Source organism: Nymphalis io, chromosome 1 (assembly GCF_905147045.1).
Source record: "Nymphalis io chromosome 1, ilAglIoxx1.1, whole genome shotgun sequence".
NCBI lineage: Eukaryota > Metazoa > Arthropoda > Insecta > Lepidoptera > Nymphalidae > Nymphalis > Nymphalis io.
Genome location: NC_065888.1, coordinates 3,465,845 through 3,487,941, shown reverse-complemented (window position 1 = coordinate 3,487,941; position 22,097 = coordinate 3,465,845). Strand labels below are relative to the sequence as shown.

The 22,097-nt window shown below is 33.1% G+C and overlaps 4 protein-coding genes across 10 annotated transcripts in view; 2 read left to right on the top strand and 2 right to left on the bottom strand.

Annotated features, from left to right (window-relative positions):
* The window catches only part of LOC126768250 (phosphatidate phosphatase LPIN3), a 28,368-nt gene extending 22,059 nt beyond the window's left edge, over positions 1-6,309 (top strand). For 2 of the 4 annotated variants that reach the window (XM_050486271.1, XM_050486263.1), the window contains exons 11-16: positions 335-456; positions 1,751-1,899; positions 2,569-2,707; positions 2,998-3,213; positions 3,914-4,017; positions 5,058-6,309. In XM_050486271.1, the coding sequence (XP_050342228.1) occupies positions 335-456; positions 1,751-1,899; positions 2,569-2,707; positions 2,998-3,213; positions 3,914-4,017; positions 5,058-5,205 (878 nt within the window). In that variant the 3' untranslated portion in view covers positions 5,206-6,309. Of the gene's footprint in view, positions 1-334; positions 457-1,750; positions 1,900-2,568; positions 2,708-2,997; positions 3,214-3,913; positions 4,018-4,445; positions 4,577-5,057 lie in introns of all 4 variants that reach the window. The other 2 variants (XR_007669227.1, XM_050486281.1) reach the window with 2 other exon arrangements.
* A 1,150-nt stretch (positions 6,310-7,459) lies between these two features.
* LOC126768399 (mRNA turnover protein 4 homolog) lies at positions 7,460-10,079 on the bottom strand. The gene is made up of 4 exons (XM_050486431.1): positions 9,912-10,079; positions 9,184-9,428; positions 8,529-8,777; positions 7,460-7,732 (listed from the first exon to the last, which is right to left on the bottom strand). Exons 1-4 carry the CDS (start codon positions 9,937-9,939, stop codon positions 7,520-7,522), a joined length of 735 nt encoding a protein of 244 aa, XP_050342388.1. The 5' UTR covers positions 9,940-10,079; the 3' UTR covers positions 7,460-7,519.
* A 1,099-nt stretch (positions 10,080-11,178) lies between these two features.
* LOC126768316 (14-3-3 protein zeta) lies at positions 11,179-16,884 on the top strand. Of its 4 annotated transcripts, none has more exons than XM_050486359.1 (5): positions 11,179-11,321; positions 13,780-14,115; positions 14,895-15,018; positions 15,438-15,601; positions 15,940-16,884. In XM_050486359.1, the coding sequence occupies exons 2-5, from the start codon at positions 13,816-13,818 to the stop codon at positions 16,093-16,095; spliced, it is 744 nt and encodes a 247-aa protein (XP_050342316.1). In that variant the 5' UTR covers positions 11,179-11,321; positions 13,780-13,815; the 3' UTR covers positions 16,096-16,884. The 4 variants fall into 4 exon arrangements, with proteins under 4 accessions (XP_050342316.1, XP_050342293.1, XP_050342300.1 ...); XM_050486336.1 differs by lacking the exon at positions 15,438-15,601 and adding an exon at positions 15,173-15,336; XM_050486343.1 differs by lacking the exons at positions 11,179-11,321; positions 15,438-15,601 and adding exons at positions 11,438-11,603; positions 15,173-15,336.
* A 1,437-nt stretch (positions 16,885-18,321) lies between these two features.
* On the bottom strand, positions 18,322-20,695 carry LOC126781310 (uncharacterized). The gene is made up of 2 exons (XM_050506241.1): positions 20,560-20,695; positions 18,322-19,284 (listed from the first exon to the last, which is right to left on the bottom strand). Exons 1-2 carry the CDS (start codon positions 20,693-20,695, stop codon positions 18,386-18,388), a joined length of 1,035 nt encoding a protein of 344 aa, XP_050362198.1. The 3' UTR covers positions 18,322-18,385.
* Between the last annotated feature and the right edge of the window lie 1,402 nt (positions 20,696-22,097).

The following is a 22,097-nucleotide window of genomic DNA, read 5'->3' as shown; positions in this document are numbered from 1 at the left end:
GATATATCTTCAGTAATACGTATATATTTAATAAATAGATAAATAAGAGTAAATATAGTGTTTATAATATTAAAAAAAAAACTTTTAATTAGAGTATTTGATCTATCCCAAATTTAAAGAACAAACAAACAAATTGTATGTTTACATCAGAAATTGTCTTTTCATTGTTTTTTTTTTTAATAAATTTTTGCTGCATATATTTAATAGTTGCATTGAACTGTGTTATCGAAAAAAATATTGTTTTTATTTTTTTTATATTAATGGATACAAATACTTTATACAGTTATCTATAAGTGTGACTAATATTTTAACGTAAGATATTTAATATGTTCAGCTAAAATATCTGACAGCCAACACGACCAGAGCTCGTCTGATTCGGATCAAGAGAGCCATCAGCAGAGTTCTCGCCGAACGTCCACCTTCCGCAAGACGCTACGTCTTTCGTCTGAACAAATTGTAAGTATTTATCTTAACTTTTATAATATAACTAATAAAATCCTTCAAAATCTGCCATATTAGCCAACCACAACGCCTATTTGAATTATACATACAGCATTAGTCTTAAACAAAAAACATGGTTCGTTTGATTTTGGTAACTCGCAAATAGCCATATTAACTGAAATTGAGGCAGTTGTTCATTGGTTCTCTGCCTGGATTGGCTCTCTGGACTGCCTCATTGGTCTAGTGGCTTGATATAAGGCCGCAGACCCGGAGGTCCTGGGCTTAATTCCCAGGTCGGGCCAATAAAATGTTATTGGGTTTTTCTGTCAGAAAATTCTCAGTAGCAGCCCGGAGTCTGGAAGTTGGAAGTGTGAACACTGCCGTGCCTCGGAAAGCACGTATAGCCGTTGGTCCTGCGCCTGAACTCTTTCCGGTCGTGTCGGATTGCCCTCCCATCGGATTATGAGAGTTAAGGAATAGAGAGTGCTCCTGTGTTTGCGCACACACTTGTGCACTGTAATATCTCCTGCGTAGTTGGCTAATCTCTCTTGAGATTGGCCGCCGTGGCCGAAATCGGTCTGGAGGACATTATTATTATTATCCTCATAGTCATATGTTTGACATCAATAAAACTTAAATGAGATTGCACATATTTTTGATATTTAATATCAGACTTACATTATTCCAATAACATTGCAATTATCTCTAGAATAGGACTCGTATTATCTAAACAAACGCTGGAATTAATGTATGTATAATACATAGTATGGCATGTAATCCCCTATTAAGTAGCCGTTATATCAAATAAGCACGTAAGCATCAACCATTAATATGGTGACTATCAAACATTACCACTAAAAACGGATTAGCGTCAGGCGGTTTTCCATCCAGTTCATTTATTTAAACGGATGGAAACGAAACGAATAAATTGATAACGGTTAGCTATTATTGATATACATATTTATTCATTTATAATTCAGTAAACAAACAGTATAATAACACAATTAAATAAAATAATACAACAAATACAACATAAACCAATAAAGTTTCCGATAATAAATAAAACATTAAAATAGCAAAAAAGCAAACATTAATAAATTTTATTTTAAAATTCAATATTATAACAATACAATCATAAAGAAATATATAAAATAAATTAAAATTAATCATGCATGTTAGAATTAATACAATTATTAAATAATGAAATAAATTTAATTACAATTCACGAAATCTATACGATTAACGACAATTAACAAAATATTGCATTTCTTATTTCTTGTTTTATCTGTATTTGTATCTGTTCTCGTAGAAAGAGCTGAACCTTCGAGAGGGCATGAACGAGATGGTGTTCAGCGTGACGACCGCCTACCAGGGCACCACGCGCTGCAAGTGCAACGTTTTCCGCTGGCGGTACGACGACAAGATCGTCATCTCGGACATCGACGGGACTATCACCAAGTAAGGCCACCCTTTTTTTTAACGCTGGAAAAAACGCATTACGCATTTCCCCCACGGCAACAGTGGGGGGGTATGTGGGTCGCAGGTGTCCAAGGCGCCGAGTGCGCCTCGAACATCAGAATACCCACTAAAAAACCAGCGGTACCCTTTCCGTCTTAACTAGGAGCGCCACGGGATCGCTTACGCATGCTACCGTGGCGCTCTGACGAAGTAAGGCCACCCTAGCAACCTTGTTCGTATATTTGAACGTGCTCATCTCAGAAACTAGAAACTACAATATATACAATGCCTACAGTCTTTCGTTGATCAGATAACCTCGACTGTATCACACTCTATATGATGATTATTTACTCATCCATTGTATGAAACAGGAAATTGCAGGATCCAACAAATTGTTTTTTTTTTATAAGTGTACTTTATACAATTTGCACGAAGTTCACGCTATGCTATGTACATATATACTCTTAAACATATCGATTCCGTTGCTTACAAAATCAATTAAGGTTTAGCTTTTTTTTTTATTTATACACATATGTATTTTTATTTGTATTGTATATTCGATTAGTATTATTCTTAAGCAGCATACTAAATTTTTCTCAATAAAATATTTCCTACAATTCCACTAAAAGATTACTATTATCGAGGTTCTATATCAGATGTGATTTACAGGTCAGATGTGCTGGGCCATATATTCCCACTTGTGGGTAAAGACTGGGCGCAATCTGGTGTGGCGCAGCTCTTCACAAAGATTAAGAACAACGGCTACCAGCTGCTCTATCTGTCCGCGCGGGCTATCGGCCAAGCCAGGGTTAGTAAGGGTCTTCACAATCGTTAATCTAATATAAACGTGTTCCTAACCTGTTTAATTACTAATTAAAATTGTTTACGCATTGAATTAACCTGACCTCTTTATCGTCAAGATTTTATAGGTCATGTTTATGTTACTGGAAAATTAATCAAAACAATTCATTGACCACAATAAAATACATTTGTACTCAGTATTGGTTGTGACAAATGAAAACGTATTTTTTTTAACAATTACTTTTAATTTATTCTTTTTTTAAATTGTAATCATGTTTATTTTTTTTTTATTTAAAGGTAACCCGGGAGTATCTAAGGTCGATCAGGCAAGGCGAGCTTTGTCTTCCGGACGGACCACTGTTGCTGAACCCCACGTCGCTGTTGCGCGCGTTCCACCGAGAGGTCATTGAGAAGAAGCCGGAAGAGTTTAAGATACAATGTTTAGCTGACATTAAGGCACTGTTCCCGTCGGGCTCGAACCCCTTCTACGCCGGTTATGGCAACAGGGTCAACGTAAGTATTCTTTCTTTTTAATTAATACAGGAAGGCTATTGACTTTCTATCTAGGTAATAAGTTGTCCTTTGTTCTTGTAATTTGTATTGAGTCAATTCCTCCAATCATTTTGTCGTCTCGGTTATCCGTTCTTTCGTCTAATGAGAGCGAGAGAAAAGTGAGCACCCAAACTCGAACACTATAATATGTTATTTGAGTTGAGAAATCAGCCAGGATACAAATATCTGACACAACTATTTTGACATCATTTATTTATAGGGCCTTACTTATCGTGGCTTAGCAACTAATTAGTTAAATGATATACCCCTTTCTGACATTATTGATTTGACATTCGCAAAAAGAAGACACTTTTTTTTTTTATATGTCCGGGATGGCAAATGACTCTACTCCACCTGATGATAAGTGGTAGTAGAGTCCAAACGCGACGACGGTCAGTACAGTCGAGAAGAATGTTCTGTTCTAGCCGTCCCCGCCTTGCCGGCCCGCAAGATGCCTCTTCACGCCTCGTTTGAAGGAACCCGGGTTCACACGGCATTGTTTAACTAATGCTCCCAATTATATACAATGTTTATAATTACGGTCGTAGTTTTTTAAATATTTATTATGTTTGTATACTCTGAAGAATACTTTCCTTGATTTTTTTTATATGTACAATGTATATATTTTAAATAGTAAGTATTGTCAATTATGTTTTTACAGGACGTTTGCGCGTATCAAGCTGTCGGCATTCCTATAGTGAGAATATTCACCATCAACTATAAGGGTGAACTCAAGCACGAATTGACTCAGACATTCCAATCGACGTGAGTAACGGAACTTATAAATGTGTGGTATATGGATCGTTTTCAACGCCATCTATGTCATTGTCAACTAACACCGTGTGTCTGTACGATGTATGTACTCTTAGCCAAAGGTGAAGGTGGTAGATATTTGTACATAATTGTTCCAATCCACAGAAAAAATAATCACACTAAAAGAATGGTGTTTGAAACATTTCTGCAAAACACTATCCATTTTGTCATCAGCTTTTAATTCTATCAACAATACACTTTATGATGAATCGCTAATTTTTTTTTTTAACTATTTATTTTATAATAATGTTAAAATAGAATATGGAAGGTAAGTACTACACGTGTAGTATGTATCGTGTATTGTTGATGTCATAATACAAATCTCGTATTAAAATTATCCTCTGGTGAAAATGCACTAAGTCATATATTTTTTATTTCAGTTACCACGTGCAAAGTGACATGGTCGATGATTTCTTCCCGCCAATGAAACGTGATAAAATTATTAGCTAGCGCGATTCGTAGATATTAAATGTAGTATTGAATTGGATTTATGAAGCGTACACCGTTTCCGGTAAGCCGTACGGCATGACATTGGGTTTGACGCGCTATCATCTCTCAGTCACATCCTTCTAAAGCAACTTCACGCTCCCTAATAAAACTGACAAGTAACACAGTAATCATCGACATGTCATATAATAAAAGCTTTTTTCTTTTTTCTTAAATATAATTATTTCAGATAGCTTTTCTAGGTGTGAGAGTGAATAATTTTGTTCTTCGTTTATGGGTCAGCCGTGTGTCTCAATACTTTATTGTAATTTTGGTGTCGGTCACATTCGGGCTCCTAATTATATGTTTAATACGATTAACACCACTTGGACATTTTCAAACAAATATATTACACACATTGCTAAGTATTATAAAAAATATGTTAAGAACAAATCCCCGTACGTTCTAGTCGACGAGCGGGAGACATTTCTTTCCATTTTTATGAGGACCCATTGACACATTGTCGTTGTATGATAAGTACGAGTAAAGGCGTGTGGTTGCCGCAGGTACTCGCACATGTCGGTGCTGGTGGACCAGGTGTTCCCGCCGGCGCTGTGCGAGCCGAGCGCCGAGTTCTCGCAGAGCGTGTACTGGCGCGAGCCGCTGCCCGCGCTCGCCCTGCCGCCCGCCGCGCCGCCCCCCGCGCGCGTCTGACTGCGCCCGGCCAGGCGGCCGATGCCTGCGTTAAAGGAGATGGACTTATGAATACGATTGCATTTTTTTATGATTCTGATGATCGATGAGCGCCAACCGTAACGAGGACTAGCTTACGATATGTGTATGAGTGTTTGTTCGCTTTATTATGTAGCGTCGTCGGTGTGCACGTTAGGTAATTCCGTAGTTGACATAGTATGCTTTAAACGAATGCGTAATTCACGGCTCATTAGATATAAGTTTGGTAGTTATTCCATGTTGATATTAAGGTCACTGAAAACAGCATCCTTACCGCAAGTAGTTTGCAATATTGTTTTGAAGATTTAGTTACCTTTGTATTTAAATATGTATGGTATACGTAGAATGGGCATGACAATTTATTATTACATTTTATTCAATCACTATACATATGGAACACATTAAACTTGCTGTGATACACAGTGATCTCAATCTCAGACCTATATCAATACAGGGGATTTGTTAGTTTGTCTGCGCTATGAAAAATATGTTTTTTTTCATATTACACTAGTGAAATTGTAATCCTACTCCGAGTTCTTTACCAGTTACATTAGATTTTTAATAAATAATTACCCTCGGATATAGAAGTAGCTATAATTACTTAATTGTCAATATATTTATTAGAAAAAATAGAATAAATATTACTTAATTTTAAATGTTTAAAATTGATCATATGCATTGCATTGTCTTATTTTATTAACTGAAAGACGTATAAAGGTTATTTTGCTAATTATAGTGTAGTCTGTGATGCTGATTGAAGGAGCAATGCTTTACTTTTGTACTGTGATTATATGTTTGTATGTAAGTTACTTTGTGTTATGATAAACACAAACATAATTATAATTTTCCCTTTAAGGCAAAGCCTTTTATTAAATGAGTAGTTTATTTTTGTATAAATATAATTAGGATGCTTATTATATTTGCTTTGTAATGTATTATTTAAATTAGTTATTATATACTTGATCACACAACAGTATCGCTGGTGTAATCTGATTAATTTAGATTGTAATTTTATGAAAATAATTTATTACCACTGTGATTATTAAACATATTTGTTGGAAAATTAATTCGCTTTTTAATTATATTTCTCGGTACTTTAGTGATAAATTGTCACTCGTAAAGATATTGAAACTTTCTTTCTGGTATAGTTATTATTTTTTTTTAATATTAAGATTCGTAAATATTTACATATTTCAAGATTATACATAGTATATTAATTTACCTTAATTTATAATTTAACACTATTCTACTTACCTAGTTATAACCACATTAATTTAACTTTCGAAGTTCCGATTACAACTTCGCGGACATTGAAAACGCCATTTTTTCGCGAATCCGAAGTGAATAATGAATATCATAGATCATTCAAGATCTCGACCAATGATATCGCGTCATGGCTATGGGGTAAATTTGCTTAAAGCGTCGCTAAATCTTGGGTTTTAAAAACCCAAGATAAACGAACAGAATTATGAAGAATTTATTATTCAACATCTCGACGAAATAAGTATATAAATAAGGATATAATAAAGATATATTATTTATTGACAGTTTTTCGTATTGTGTTTACCATGGCTTATTTCTACTCCGGTGTTGCCATCTTTGTCAGTAAAATTTCATATACTTTTTTTTTAATATATAAAAATTACGAATTACCATTTTCATTACACAATGCCCGTTGAACATAGGCTTGGTTTTATCCTGAGACCGTTACGGCATTAAGTCTCATTTAAGCTAAACGGCATATTGATAAGTCGTATCTCGTGCAATCAAGGGTCTCGAAGACGCATTGCTGAAATTTCGGAGTTTTAAAACTCTCGCTAGGCGATATGTGCCGCTAGTAAATAGTAGTTAACTATTAATTCGTCCAATAATATATTTTTTTTTGTAGATCTTTATATCAAATTACCAATTATGAAATGGTGCTACCATTTCAAGTAAAATTATTCTATTAGTGATAATTTTTCTTGAACTCACAGTATTATTGTTACGTTAAAGTAAAATTTTACGAGCACTGCAAATATACATTCCTTTTTTGCTTTTAGTTTAAAGGTATAGTAAGCAAGAATGCTAAGTCTACATTTATGAAGAGTCTAAGTCTATATTATTAGAGATATACCATTGCCATCAGGTAGTCCAATGGATACTTCTTTAAAGTGAAAAAAAAAAAATTATCTTTCAGGTAAAATAAATTATAAATAATGTTATTAAATATTATTCTGGAAATGAAATACTGAAAAATATTTTATATTAATATATAATATGGTTAAATTGAACAGCGTGGTTCAAATATTAAGAGCTATGTTTCATCATCTTCCATGTGTTCATCTTCAACAACTTTTTCATCATCATCGGCAGCTTCATCATCACTGGGCATATCAAGGTCTTTGTGAAATCCTTTCCCTTTTGTCCAATGACATTTAATAACCACTTTAAATTTAGCCATCTGTACGCCAAGAAGTTTCAGTATACTTGCTTGTTCTGGTGTTAATGGAGCATCTTTTTTACAAACCTAAGTAAGAAAAAATAAAATTAGATAAAAAAGAAGTTACTTTAGATAAATTTAGATCACTGAATAACTGATAAATATGGGTATATAAAAATATATACATCACAAACATCTGGGTGGGTGTGCCTTACCGGGTGGTACCCAGAATCAATAATAATTCTTAATAATATCGCTATGTTCGGTTAGTAAAGGCCGAGTGAACCAGCAAATAGACAGACACTAGTGATATATCTTAGGTCTGATTATTAGCAGTTTTGAGGGTGTAAGGTGCTTTTGCAAAGGTTATGTCTAAGAACAAAAGTGACAACTTACCATTTGTTTGTCTGCCTTCATAAAATATTTCTGAAAAGCTTTTTTATGCTTGTTGACACAGATGTAAATACATAGTGTATTAAGTATACGGTAAGTGCATAAGGCTGTATGAAAAGTTAGTGCCACTTTTCTAGTAACTACTGTAATATCACATGTATATAAAACAAGATCTTTTCTACAACATCTTTTTCTTTATATATTTGTCTTTATTCAGGTCCTAAAGGTAAATTTGTGATGCAGTAACAAACAAAGCTGAGCTTGAGCTGTTTTATCAAGGATCATTGAACAAATTTTACTAATACCTGTTGCATTGGTCCATCACCAAGTAAGTGACTGAGAGTGGTTGACTCAAAACTACAATGGACAATTATACAAATGGGATTTAAGTTCTTATATCACTACTATATTACACACAAATGAGGCATCCAATGTATGTTTTCTGCGAGTATCATTATATATAACAGATATTATAATTGTATGTTTTTACCTGATATTCTTTTATTAAATGAATAACACCCCTTTCTAGAGTGGTAGGCAGACCAAGTCTTCTAAGATGAGGTTCTATAGTGTGTGAAAAATCTTCAAGGGGTCCGTTAGGTAATATTACGTCCCGATTTGCAATAAATCCAGCCCTTGCATATTCTGTTTCACGAAATGTTTTAAACCATTCCAACACCTCACTAACATCTCTATTTGTCATCAATAACCCACACTGACCCTTTAACTTTTTGGAGAGCTGATAGTAGAAAATCATAAATAAAAACCTCAAATCAACAAATCATAATTTATGGAAATATTATTGATTTTTTTATATAACTATTCCATTCTGACTTTGTACAGATGAAATTGCAATAAAATATTTTTCTATTTAAAAAACCTGGAACCCAATTGCAGCAACACCTACTGGGTCCAATCTAAACCATCCAGGGATCCACTCATAATCACTAATCAGTTCAACTGTTTAGGAGTTCAGTGATTTACACAAATACAGAAGAATTTTAGTTACAGATGGCGTATATAGACTGTATTTGTACTATTTATAAAACTATATTATTATTTTAGAAAGATTTATATTTATTAACATTAAATAAATCAAACTCAACAATAACAATAGCATACAAATGTATTAAAAAAATGCTTACCAAGTTAAGCTGATCTTCCACTTCATCACTTTTTGTTCTTCCAAGAGCTACTGCCATTACTTTATTTTTGCCAAAGAAAAATCTAGAATCTTTCCAATCATTACGCAAGTCTTTCAATGTTGTATTACGCATATTGTCAACAGTAAAAAGAAATATGTGTTCATATTTGGAAAGTGTATTTCTTATTTCTTCAATAGTTTTCTGTTTGAGAAGAAGTCCCTTTTTGTTGGTTTTAGTTAATGATACTGTAATAATAATAAAACTACTTTATTAATAACAATTTATATCAATGAAGAAATACCACAACTACAAATTTTCTATGTTAGTAAAACATGTTAGAAGGATGGTTATATATATAACATTTATCCGGCACACACAGGATTTCTAAGGATGTTTGCCTTTACCCCGGGACACAAGATGTATTATAAACACAAATCAAGCCCATGAAAACCCGGTTTAAGCTCGCAATCTTAGATAAATACATACTTTGTAGCCACTGAGCCATCTCGGCTCATAGTATAGTTTATTATAGTATTATATTTTTATAATATCGAATCAATATTACGAATGAGGAAATTATAATATAGTTAACATTTCGAACCTCCAAAATTACCTACCGATTTGTAAAGTAAAATTGATAGGTAATTATCATATTTATTTTTCTATGAAACACGATTTAGACTATTCGAATGTGTTGTTGAATCTACAGGTTATGCTGATAAACTTACCTTTCTTGTCTCGTTTCGATTTAGGCATTTTGATTATTTAATTATCTATATTAAATTAATAGAACAAAGTTTATTATCTTATAGAAAAATTTGAATTTTTTAAAATTATAATTCACGCCTCACGTGTTTACAATATTAACCAAATTCAAAATAATCGTGCTGGTGCATGTGTCAATTACAACTGACATTTGACAAATGTGACTGCTACACTTTAGAATCCCTCAAGCCTTATCTATGTAGTAAAGAGAAGTCTCTCTGTGCATAAAAAATGCCTCTTAAAATGTATAAAATTTAGATGGCGCGCTGTAGTTAAAGCTTGAAATTTAAAAAAGCACGCAAATACTCAATGAATTACGGTGCTACAGTAGCGCCATTTGAGCAATTTGTGGAAGCCGTATTTCAATAGACAATTGTTCGTGTGAAGAATATAAAATACTTCTTAAATGAACACTCCGTATCAGAAACGTAATTAAAAACTTTGCACATTACAACTATACTTGCTGATGATAATTTTAAGCTGACATGACGATAAGCGAAGCTTGATAAATTAAATATCAAATAAAAATAACGATGTTGTTGATCTATTGCCTTTTCAGTTTTCTTAGTTGGAGATTAGAATAATAGTGGAAGCACATTACTAGCATCTTTGCTACTATTCTGTTTGGTCATAAATTGTAGAATATCTATTTTTAATTTAGAGTTGTATTATATATATATAAGGTAAAAATTTAATGTAAAAAAATGTGTCTGTCCTTATACACTTTGATCATGAGCTTGACATACATTTCCAATTGGGTTATCGTATTAAGTTAATGGGTAGCACCGTTTATTTAAAAAAACAAACATAATATTTTATTTTATTTCGGTTCAAAACATTCAGTGTAAACATATAATTTCGTCTTTAAGCTTAAAATGATTTTATATTCTTTAAATTTGTTGTCTATGCCATACTTTGGTAGGCATAGTTATGTAATAGTGATTAAGATATCCATATTTATCATGTTATATAAATTTTAAAACAGTATTAAACGAAATAATTTAATTATTATAAATTTAATTTTTAAAGCTACAATTGTTATTATTCGTTTATTTAAAAAAGCGCGCGTTTTGTTTGACTTCCTGTACATGTTGAAATAGAGTGGTGCAATTTTTACTTTATTCTTGTATCTCTTTTCTTTTAAATACATAAAATAGAGATAGATATACAAGAGGCAACTTCAACCTACGTTGAATCATTTTACTTCCTCTTTGAGCATTTTAAGATGGCCGACCTTATATGAGAACCCTGTTCCGTTTTTTGTTTCCCCTCTGGCCCCGCTGCCGTCAGTGTAGTGTATCGTTCACCGCAAGAGAAAAATTGATATTGTGTCGCAATTTGCTGGCTTAATTACTTTATATCCCTTCAAACAAGTAAGTGTATTAAGATAATATTGAGTGCGAAAAATTTGTGATATATTTGAGTGTTTTTGTTCAAATATTATACCAACATACATTTGTGACTGTGACGCATAAAAGGAGTGTCCCTTGCAGCAGCCATTTTGCCCGAACCGGCGACACGGTATTGCGGTGCGGTTAGAGATTTTCTTAACTTTGCTATAGAATTCGGTTGCTAGTTTCAATGATTACCTATTTCTAATTTTGCCCAATTTATAACATAAATTTTACATCACAACCTGACTTGAAAATTTTACAGTAAGTACAATTTTTGCTCGTAACACTTTGTGTAATTAAGAGTTCGGATTTTAGTCAGTTTTGAGCTTTAAATGGTGTAATTAATTCTATTGAAATATGATTCTCATTTCAAATTTTTAATGTAATAATATGATTGCTGTATTTGAGTTTCTAAGAACGGCCTATCACATAGTGCGTCTTAATTTTGTCGTGCGTATTCAGTCACGCCGTTATCTTTGTCGATAACGATTTATGTCATTGAAGTTCCTTTCCGTTTTGAGGGTTACAATAAGGTATTCATTTTATAAATCCTACAATTCAATAGTCAAAAACGCGTAATAATTATATCTTAAACACATTGCATAAATTTTATCCTATGTCGCAGCCTTAACTCCTCCACGATACGGGCACGTGCATAACTTAGGGCTAAAACTAGATTGCTCTTTTGCAGACACATGTTACTAGTGGGATACAGTATTGTCCACATTGATGAATTTCCATTGTTGCAATTAAACTCTTGTTTTATATGAAGCATTTTTAAAATTTTAATTCTTAATATTTGTGAGTATAATCCTAGTGAAAAAAACATGAGTATATAATTGACCCATAGAAACAATATATTTGCACATTATAAATTATGGTTAGTTCTATTTTTTATATCACTTGATATCCCTATTAGTAATATATTAGTTATTAGTAATAAGTAATACAATCTGCTATAGAAGATAGCTCTACTAAAAACTTGGTGACTGGTAAAATATATTCGTTAATTTAAATAAGCTGTCATCTAGCTTAAGTCAAGCTGTCAAGCTAGCTTAGCTTTGCCACAAAAAATTAAAAAATATAAATTTTCACCAATCAAAAAAATATATTTATATCTTAAAAAATTTCTATAAATGTTCACTAAAATACTCAGCTTACAAATATAAAAGATATTATGTATTACAAATGTACCTTTACTTCTATATTTTTTATGACTAAAACAAAAAAAATTTGTGAAAACCATATTATATGGTTTGTAATTAGAAATTGTGATGATGCAATTTCATATTATCGTCATTGAAAATGGGTATGAGGCGAGAACTTAATTAAAACATATAAGAAAAACTTTTATCTAATGCTGCAAAAATATGTAAATTCTAAATCCATAATTAATACATAAAGGTTGAGAAAAGAATATTTTTCATTTATTTTTAAAGAAATTAAGTATGCTGAGTAAAACTTTAGTAAGCTTACTCAAAACTCAAGACTAAATTTAGATTTAGTAATGTTATTTAATAAAACTGATTTGAAAATAGCTGCAATTTAGTTGTTATATAAACAGCAAAAATATAAAAGCAAAAAATCAATAGTAAAATATTGGTGAAATGTTAAATCTGAATATGATCATTCATTTTTGATATAAAAAATGCAGTTTGATAATTATATGGAGCACATGGTCTAAATGTTTTCTTATAAAGTCATCCTTCTACACCATGAACCACACCCTTAATCTGCATAATATACATATATATTGGTTATCTCTTTGAAAATGATTACTTTAAATGTTTTAGATTTTGTGAAATCTAATATTTTGCATTAGATGCTGTGCTATTTGCACTATGCAAATTATCGTATAAAGAAAAGCCTAGCAACAGAAAAGAATTGAAGATAGATTAATAGATAGGTAGATAAGGGTGGGTAGAACGAGGTGGGCGCCGGGCTGGCGATCGTTGGCGCGGGTAAGGGTGAGGGTAGGGTGCGAGGTCGATGCGGTGCACAAGGGGGTGGGTGGTGGGAGAGGGAGAGGGGTGTGTGCAAGCGTCGCGCTAGTCGTATTTCGTCTGGAGTGTTTATCCCGTGTCGCTGGATCAATACTGTTGGCGCAGTGTCGGTGGCTCGCCAGTGGCTAGGCGGCGGCGCGTACCTTGTTAGTTAGTCGAGTCTGTGAGATGCTGTCAAACCGAACGGACGCCGCGTCGATGTCGCGTTTGGCGTGAGGGTCGCTCTTGGAGCTACATCGACTTTTTACATTGCGCTTGTGCGCTCGTGAGCCTCGAGCCAAGGTGCGCCTTCTTTCATGATGACTCATACCCAATTGGATTCACTTTGGTGAAAGTGACGCCCAAACGATTAGTCTTTCTGAGAAAATATTCTCATTCGTTTCAACCTTTCATTTTTTTTGCACTCAGTTGACCTCTTTTAATATTTATTGCAGGGGCATCAGTAATATAGTCATCTCAAATCATCAAAAATGTCCGTCGACAAGGAGGAATTGGTGCAACGCGCCAAGCTTGCGGAGCAGGCTGAGCGATACGACGACATGGCGGCCGCGATGAAAGAAGTCACCGAAACCGGAGTCGAGCTCAGCAATGAGGAAAGGAACCTTCTTTCCGTCGCCTACAAGAATGTTGTCGGCGCTCGACGGTCGTCATGGCGAGTCATATCCTCCATCGAACAGAAAACCGAAGGTTCGGAAAGAAAACAACAGATGGCAAAAGAATATAGGGTTAAAGTAGAAAAAGAGCTCAGAGAAATCTGTTACGACGTCCTGGTAAGTGGAAATTACTTATTTCATTTTTTTAAAATTTTTATGCTAGATCTTTAAAAATTATTATATAATTATTTATTATAATTATTTATGCTCCGTCATTTTTATTTAATCATTTTCATATAAAATACAGCTATACCAGGGTTAGGGCGTACGCATTTAACACAATTTTATTCGCACATTGCCAATTTGAGGGATGATGCAAGCGATTATTTGTCGCGATCGTTTCATACGTATCCAGTAGTTCTTCTTAATCATTGGCTCAATATTACGAGGTAGCCATGCGAGAGCATGCAGGGCGCGGTGCGGCTTTTCCGCGGAGGGGGCGGGCGGGGTGACGTATTGCGCCGCGTCACTGCGCGCGCTGCTATTCCATTTTCGTTCGTTGCCCTAACTCTGCCTATTTCGTTATTTAATTTTGAGTTAGTAAATTTTAACTAATAACCTAATTTTATAATGGTCTAATATGGAATCATCGACATCGTCTTCTTTATACAGCATTCTTAGCCTTTCCAAGGCAATCAATACTCTGTAGTATGTTCGAGATTCATCCGCCATCGTGTCGTTTTCTCGACCTTTTAATCGAGTAGTCGTCATCGCGAGTGGACTGAATAAAAAAAAGTTGTAATTATCGCGAAAAATTAAAGTGTACAATAATACTCTTAGCTATTTTTATTTTAATGCTCTTTAATTACCTTTTTGATTTTTTTATAAAAAAAATATTTTAAAGTAACTTTTTAATTCGAAATTTTGCAATTACTACATTTTTTTTATTGTTTCAGGGTTTACTCGACAAACACCTAATTCCTAAAGCTAGTAATCCAGAAAGTAAAGTATTTTACCTCAAAATGAAGGGTGATTACTACAGGTACCTCGCAGAAGTGGCCACAGGAGAAACCAGAAATTGTAAGTTTTTATTATCAATTATACAAAGTTTTATAGTTTATTTATAGCAAATGTTAGTTTAATTCTTTAAAGATTTTTTGTGATGTAGTATTTCATGGATGTTGTAAGTAAACAATTTAAGAATTTTACCCTTTAATGTGCATTTATATTGCAGCTGTTGTAGAGGATTCACAGAAAGCATACCAGGATGCTTTTGAAATCAGCAAGGCGAAAATGCAGCCTACACACCCAATAAGGCTTGGGCTGGCGTTAAATTTCTCCGTCTTTTATTATGAGATATTAAATTCACCAGATAAGGCGTGTCAGCTCGCCAAACAGGTCAATATTTGTGTCAGTTATGCATAGGTTCTGTGCTGGCTGGCACGAGGTATGAGGGTCCATCGTAGGTTCGGTGTACTAAAGTACTTGCTTGTCCCCAGCCGTCGTGGAGGACTCACAGAAGGCCTACCAGGAGGCGTTTGACATTGCTAAGGCCAAAATGCAACCCACCCATCCCATCAGGCTCGGTCTCGCGCTCAACTTTTCTGTATTTTATTACGAGATTATCAACTCCCCTGCGAGGGCGTGTCACTTAGCCAAACAGGTTTATTGAATTGCCTAGAAATCTGCAGTGTGAATTTTCAATAATATAACTCCTAACAAACTAAACTTTGACATCCATGTCTTTTAGTTTCTATATTGCATGAAAAAAAAATTGTCACTATTTGATATCTCAAAGAACAATTCGACTAATATTGACTGCATGGCAATGTTGCAATGCAATTAACCTCTTAATCCTCGACCCAGCCAGCATCGGAGTGTTTTAACTTTGTTAAAGTTCAACACAATCTTAAGTTGTTGATGAACATTAAATTTGCTCGTAAATATTGGAATTTACTCTTAATTCGAATAGCGATAAAATAATGAAGGACAAAATTCCAGGCATTCGATGACGCGATTGCGGAATTAGACACCCTGAACGAAGACTCGTACAAAGACTCGACGCTCATCATGCAGCTGTTGCGGGACAACCTGACTCTGTGGACGTCGGACACGCAGGGCGACGGCGACGAGCCTGCCGAGGGCGGCGACAACTAATGCGGCGCCGCGCCCACACGCATTTGTTCTCATCGGTGTTTTATAAGAAAACGAGTAACATTCGAGAACGTCGCGCGGCGCGGGTCTCCGCGGCCGTTGCGAGCCGTCGCTTGTAAAAAAAATGTTAAAAATGTCGTTCGCAGCGGACCTTCACGTTCCGTCTAAAATTAAATGTTATGTGTCATCTTTGACGGTTTTGTATTTCTGTATTTACACTGGATTACAGATATCGAGCTGACCTGATGAATATAAATATTTATAACTTAAGTTATTAAAATTACGGTTTCTTAAGTTAAAAGTGTTTTCCTTTATTGATTAGATACGACTACAGCCCGGTCGGCCCCCAATTAACATTCCTTTCGCCGCATGTCCGCAGTGAAATGGAGATCATGATGGTGAATCTTTTGAAAATAATGAAATAGTCATTAAAATTGTTAAATTTTCGCCCAATAACCCAATGAACTTCGACTTTCATATTTAATAAATTTGCAAATAAATGTAATGGCTGTATTAAATTAGGGCACAAAAAACTTGTTAGTGTCTTTATGTGGTTTCGTGATGTCCTCAACATATAAATACTTATTACCAAAGCAAATCTTATCGTTGACATTAACCATTTTGTTGTGCCCATCACTAATTTTAACATATAGCATTTTGGATTTTTCAGGCATTTATTAGCAAAATAGTTTTGTGATGGACAAATATTGTAACATTTCTGCTGCATTTTATCAGCCATTAATCTATTATATTTTTCATGTTTTCACCAATAAACTTTTGTATTAAATACAATTTTTAGTTTTAGAACCAATATTTAAATAAACCGCCACCTATTAACCCCAAAAAGATGTTTGTCTAAACTATGTAACTATTGACGTAGTTTTTTCCTTATCCGATTACCGTTGACAGACTCTACCTTTTAAAATTTAAATACTTAATTGAATACGCATTATCTTTTGAAACGAAAATGTATACAAATTAAGGCGTTACCCTGTTTGTATAAAGATAACTATTTATTCAAACTTCATACAATAGCCTTCATTTCATATTTTTTGCTTTAGTACCTAATTCTTATTCTATTGAAAAGAAACTAAATAATGTAATTGATAATATTATAAAATGGCAAGATTATATATTCTAACCTTACAATAATATCGTAACTAAAATATCATTAACGAGCTGCTAAGACGTCCGAACCCATTTATTTCTGGCTATCCTATTTATAATATTGAATTTCGTTTTATTCTGTCAGTGGTTTTCACATAAAGCATACACAGACTGACAGTGTAAAAAATACTTCGAAAAAAATTTACAAATACTTTCTTGCTATATATATATATATATATATATATATTATATATATAGCTACTATATAAGAAGTTAATTATTTCCATAATCTCTAAATGAAGGGATACTTTTGCCAGAATATATTTAATAACATTCCACATAAATACCATTTAACGAGAGTGAATTTTATATATCTAGATTATTATGTCTTCACCATAAGTAAATTTAAAAAGTAATATGCCATACAAAATCCTTACTATTAATTTTTTGGCTATAAATTTAGATCGTACTTGCACTTTGTGTACAAAAAGGAATAAGTTAATAAATGAAAATTATCTGTTCACGCTTAGTATTGAGCAAAAGCTTGCGGATAAGTTTAAGGCTGCTTTAATATCTCATCCTGTTACTACATGCGTATATTGTCTATGATTCTATGTAATAAGAAGTTTTCAATTTGGAATTTACCCTTATATAAATGTTTAACTTAATACGTAAAAATAATAATAAATTAATTGTGAAAAAATCATCATTTTCATTTTCAATAAAAATTAAAATAAGCCTGGCATATAAGCTTGCTAACCTTACATTAAACCGTTAAAACAATAGTTAACTAAAATCATTAAATAACCACTTTCAAGTCCATAATTTTGTAATGTCAAGTTATTGCAATATATAAATAATAATTGAGTTCAATTAGACATTTTTGCATAAGTACATGTTTAAAATTATAGAATGTACATAGTTTTCTAAATAGAATCATATACACCTACACAAAAATGGTAAATAAGGACTTAATAATTTTCAGTATCTCTAGAACTCATTTAAGTCGAACAAGATTTATACATAATAATACCTTAAATCAAAGAGTTTCATATATTTCAATATAATTAACATTTTAAGTATACATTTACAAAAATACTTTATACAATGTTATAATTGAATTGACGTCGAGATCCTTATCAAAAGTTTCAAGATAAGCTTATCATCATGACTAAACATAAAAAAATTAAACATCATCTATATTTCTAAAGCCAAATGACAAGAAAATTCTTAGTCTTGGCAATAAAGTTATGCATAATAAAGGACGTAACAATGTTGCAGCAAGATACATTGCACTAAGTATCAAATTTATAAGCAAAGTTGTGTCATTTTCATATCCTACATTTATTTTACTGTCCTCTAAATTCGTATATAAATTATAAATATAAAAAACAGATCGCGGTGCACAGAAAATAATATATACAAATATTAAGCATATTGATAACTTAAGTGCTGGAATGATATCAGTTCCCTCTATTTTAGATAATTTATTTGACTTTAATTGAGATAATATGAGAATTCCTGCAATAGTTAATATTAGAGATGGTAAAAATAAAGTAAATAGTGCAACCATAGAATGCATGTTTATCCTATGACTGTTGTCTATTAAAGTACATGCGATGACACCGTTATCATGGCGAACAGTCGTAGCTAAAGCGAATTCTGGTATACTTAATGATGCTGCCAAAATCCATACGAAAACTGATGGTGGTGCAACTGGTACTCTATCGTCAACAAGTCGATAGTCCAGATTCATAGTTCTGGGTGGGGTAGATGTATCACTGCAAGCAACAAGACTGTGACGCGAAGATCTTATTTCTTCATCTTCATCGCCTCCATTCCGTTTATTTTTAAGTATCATTGCATTTTTTTCTATATTTGCCGTTGATAACGTATGCAAAGCCATAGTAACAGTTAAGTACAAAGATGCTGTTGTCGCAAATATACTGAGTCCTCGATACGCTATGCAACTGCTTCTTCCGAAGACCCATGTTCTAATATTGTAGGACCATATTTCGGGACCAATAGAAAATCCTAGTAACATGAAATCAGTAACTGCTATCTGAATGATGATTGAATACAATCCTGAAATGAAAAGAAATAATGAAAATTAGAAATAGTGCTAAGAAAATAAAATATTAGGTATTTAATCGACAAAGGAACAGAAAGTACCTCAAAGTTGACAATAATAAGCGAAAAAGTATATATGCTTATTTATACAGTAATATCCGCCAATAATGCAAAATATTGTTGTTATTTGTATTTCTTTGTAGTTATTATATTAAGGACTTAACTATACTAGATATGTTTTTTTGTGTATTATACTAATTATTGTATATTATCGTTTGAGATTACTTATTGTCCTTATTATTACCCGACTGCTAAGGAAGGGTTATGTTTTTCGCGGGTATCTTTTTTGCACGTATATTTGTAAATTTCTTTAATACCTCGTATCTTCCAAACGGCTGGATGGATTTCGACTGTTAAGTATCGATATATTCGTCTTAAAAACCCAATTGTCCTTAGATAGGTGTGTGATAGGACGAAAATAAAAAAATAGCGGTCTTTTGGCGCAAAATGTGAATTCGTACGTAAAAAAATAACCAAACCTATCTAGAAAGGTATCAAAATAAAAGGAATTAAAAGAGGATTACAAAAATGTATATCACTTTAAATTGATTAAAAAAAGTTTTTGATAGCTTAAAATATATAATAAATAATAAAAATATGTAATAGCGGGCCCTCTTCGTGTCGGACTTTGATAGTTATAAATATCCGTAGCCTAATAATATGTAAAATGAAACAAATATATTGTTTTGATTATTTATCATTAAAATATGGAGTCCAAAGTGGTGTAAAAATTTTTAATGGGGCAATTATGGTAAGTTCAAAGAATTTCATATTTTATTTTGAACCGTATGCTTTTTAAGCTGTGAAGAATAATTTAATGTTAAACCGAAGTAGAGTTTATAGTCTATTTTAATTTTGTTTTCTATTCTCAATCTTGTTTCGGTCGTTTTAGTGCATTACTTTTAAATTGTGTTTTTTGCAGTCGGATTTTTGATTTTTTTAAATTAATTATTTTATTTTCAAACAAAAATTCCTAAACAAGCATTGTGTAGGAAACACAGATAAGCCTCATTTTGTCATTGTTTGTCTTTAATAAAGAATATAAATTACGATTCAACGGGAATGCTATCTGCATTCCCGTTTAATCGTAATTTACACTTTACGTTAAGCAATGGTTTATCGAAATGATAATTAATAATTATGAATTTTGCCTTCCAATTTAAACAACGAAAAAAAAATGACACATTTAGAGACCGGCCGATAACATGCATTAATTATGTTAAAATTTACCGTTTCTTGACCGTTTGAGAAGTGCAGCTAAGACAGCACAGTTTGCGAGGGCTCCGGCGCCGGCGACGCATGCAATATAAATCGCGAGGACAAGTGGCGGGAATAGCGGTTCGGTCGCGGGTGCGAGCTCCGACATGGCGTCGGCAGTCGGGGAACGCACCGGGATCAATGACTTTACGCTGCGTCACTTGCGTTCTCCGCCGTCCCTCACTGTTTTTTTTGCCAGTGAATCATCAACAAGAACATGTGCACGGTTCACTATATCGGCCACAGCGGAATCCTTATTTTCTTCTTACTATAGTTAAGTTTATGTAAGTGAGTGGATATTGGATACTTATATCAATATGCCGCGGGTTTCAGTTATAATATTAAATAATTTGATAGATCACACACATTGTTGAGTTATAAATGTTAACAAGAGTGTGTGCGAATATTGACGAGGGCTTTGAAACTAGTAGTCATTATTATTCAGTAGTCGTTAAGTTCTTCCTGTCGGTGACACACTATGTATGAGGCTGGTCCGCTATGGTTTTTGTAAGACACTCTTCTTGATGGTGGTAAAAGCTTACTTACGCAAAATATTAAAAAAAAGAAAATAAACTGCTGTCAATAATTTAATCCTAAGATACTAATGGTAATTAAAATTTAAAAATTGATAATGAAAAAACATTAACTAGGCAGGACCTATCTCATTGTTATGGGGTTTAAATTGGAACTGTGTGGGGAAGCCATAAAAATTTCGACAGTGTCATGTCGACGTTGTATATGTCGTCGACGTGTTGTATTGTAAGTACTTGATCATGTTCACTTGATGCTAAATAATATAATGCAAAAAAATATGTAATCGTAGTTTACTTACAATTAGCAAGCTCATATAAAATAAAATCGTATAAATAAGATAAGCACCCAAATTTTTCATTATTAATCTCGTATCAATACTCTAAGGTTATGTTATATTACGTTATACTCCTAAGTGTATTTGTCGTGACACTCGAATACTTAAATACTACCTTGTATTTAAAACCCAAGAATATTTTGCTATAACACACCCACTTCTAGCATGGTTGATGTTGAAATTAATTTTTTTTTAGAGTTAAAATAGCTAATAAACAAGCCGTTTCGAGTCTATTGTCGTACCCTTCGATCAACAGTAGTAGTAGTATTGTTGATCGAAGGAGGTAGGGCTTACTGGCTTACGTACATTTTTTTTATTAAATTCTACATAATCCAGACCGCTGTTGTCCAGTATCCATTATGTGGTATTCAGCCTGTTATGTTGTAGATTTTATAAAAAAAATCCTTTGCATTAATGAATATGGGAAACTACCTTTACCAGTAAATTACAAAAGTTTTGAATTATAGAAAAAAAAAAATCAACAATAGAAATATGTATTTTCAAATTGAAAATTGATACAAGTTTTTACACAAATTATGAGTTTTCCTCTGGTAAACGTAAACGTTTTTCACAAAAATGAATTTCTGGACTCGTTCAAAATTTTAGTACGGGGTCTGTACATTACTTTGTATTAATGTAGGCA

Excerpts from the sequence above, each read along its gene's own strand:
- LOC126768399 (XM_050486431.1), bottom strand. The coding sequence starts at position 9,939 with ATGCCTAAATCGAAACGAGACAAGAAAG. Across the intron at positions 8,778-9,183 it reads TGGAAGATCAGCTTAACTTG|CTCTCCAAAAAGTTAAAGGG; the intron begins GTAAGCATTTTT and ends TTCTACTATCAG. Across the intron at positions 7,733-8,528 it reads ATTTAATAAAAGAATATCAG|GTTTGTAAAAAAGATGCTCC; the intron begins GTAAAAACATAC and ends TTTCTTACTTAG.
- LOC126768316 (XM_050486359.1), top strand. The coding sequence starts at position 13,816 with ATGTCCGTCGACAAGGAGGAATTGGTGCAACGCGCCAAGCTTGCGGAG. Across the intron at positions 14,116-14,894 it reads AAATCTGTTACGACGTCCTG|GGTTTACTCGACAAACACCT; the intron begins GTAAGTGGAAAT and ends TTATTGTTTCAG. Across the intron at positions 15,019-15,437 it reads CACAGGAGAAACCAGAAATT|CCGTCGTGGAGGACTCACAG; the intron begins GTAAGTTTTTAT and ends GCTTGTCCCCAG.
- LOC126781310 (XM_050506241.1), bottom strand. The coding sequence starts at position 20,695 with ATGTCGGAGCTCGCACCCGCGACCGAACCGCTATTCCCGCCACTTGTC. Across the intron at positions 19,285-20,559 it reads TCTCAAACGGTCAAGAAACG|GATTGTATTCAATCATCATT; the intron begins GTAAATTTTAAC and ends TTTTCATTTCAG.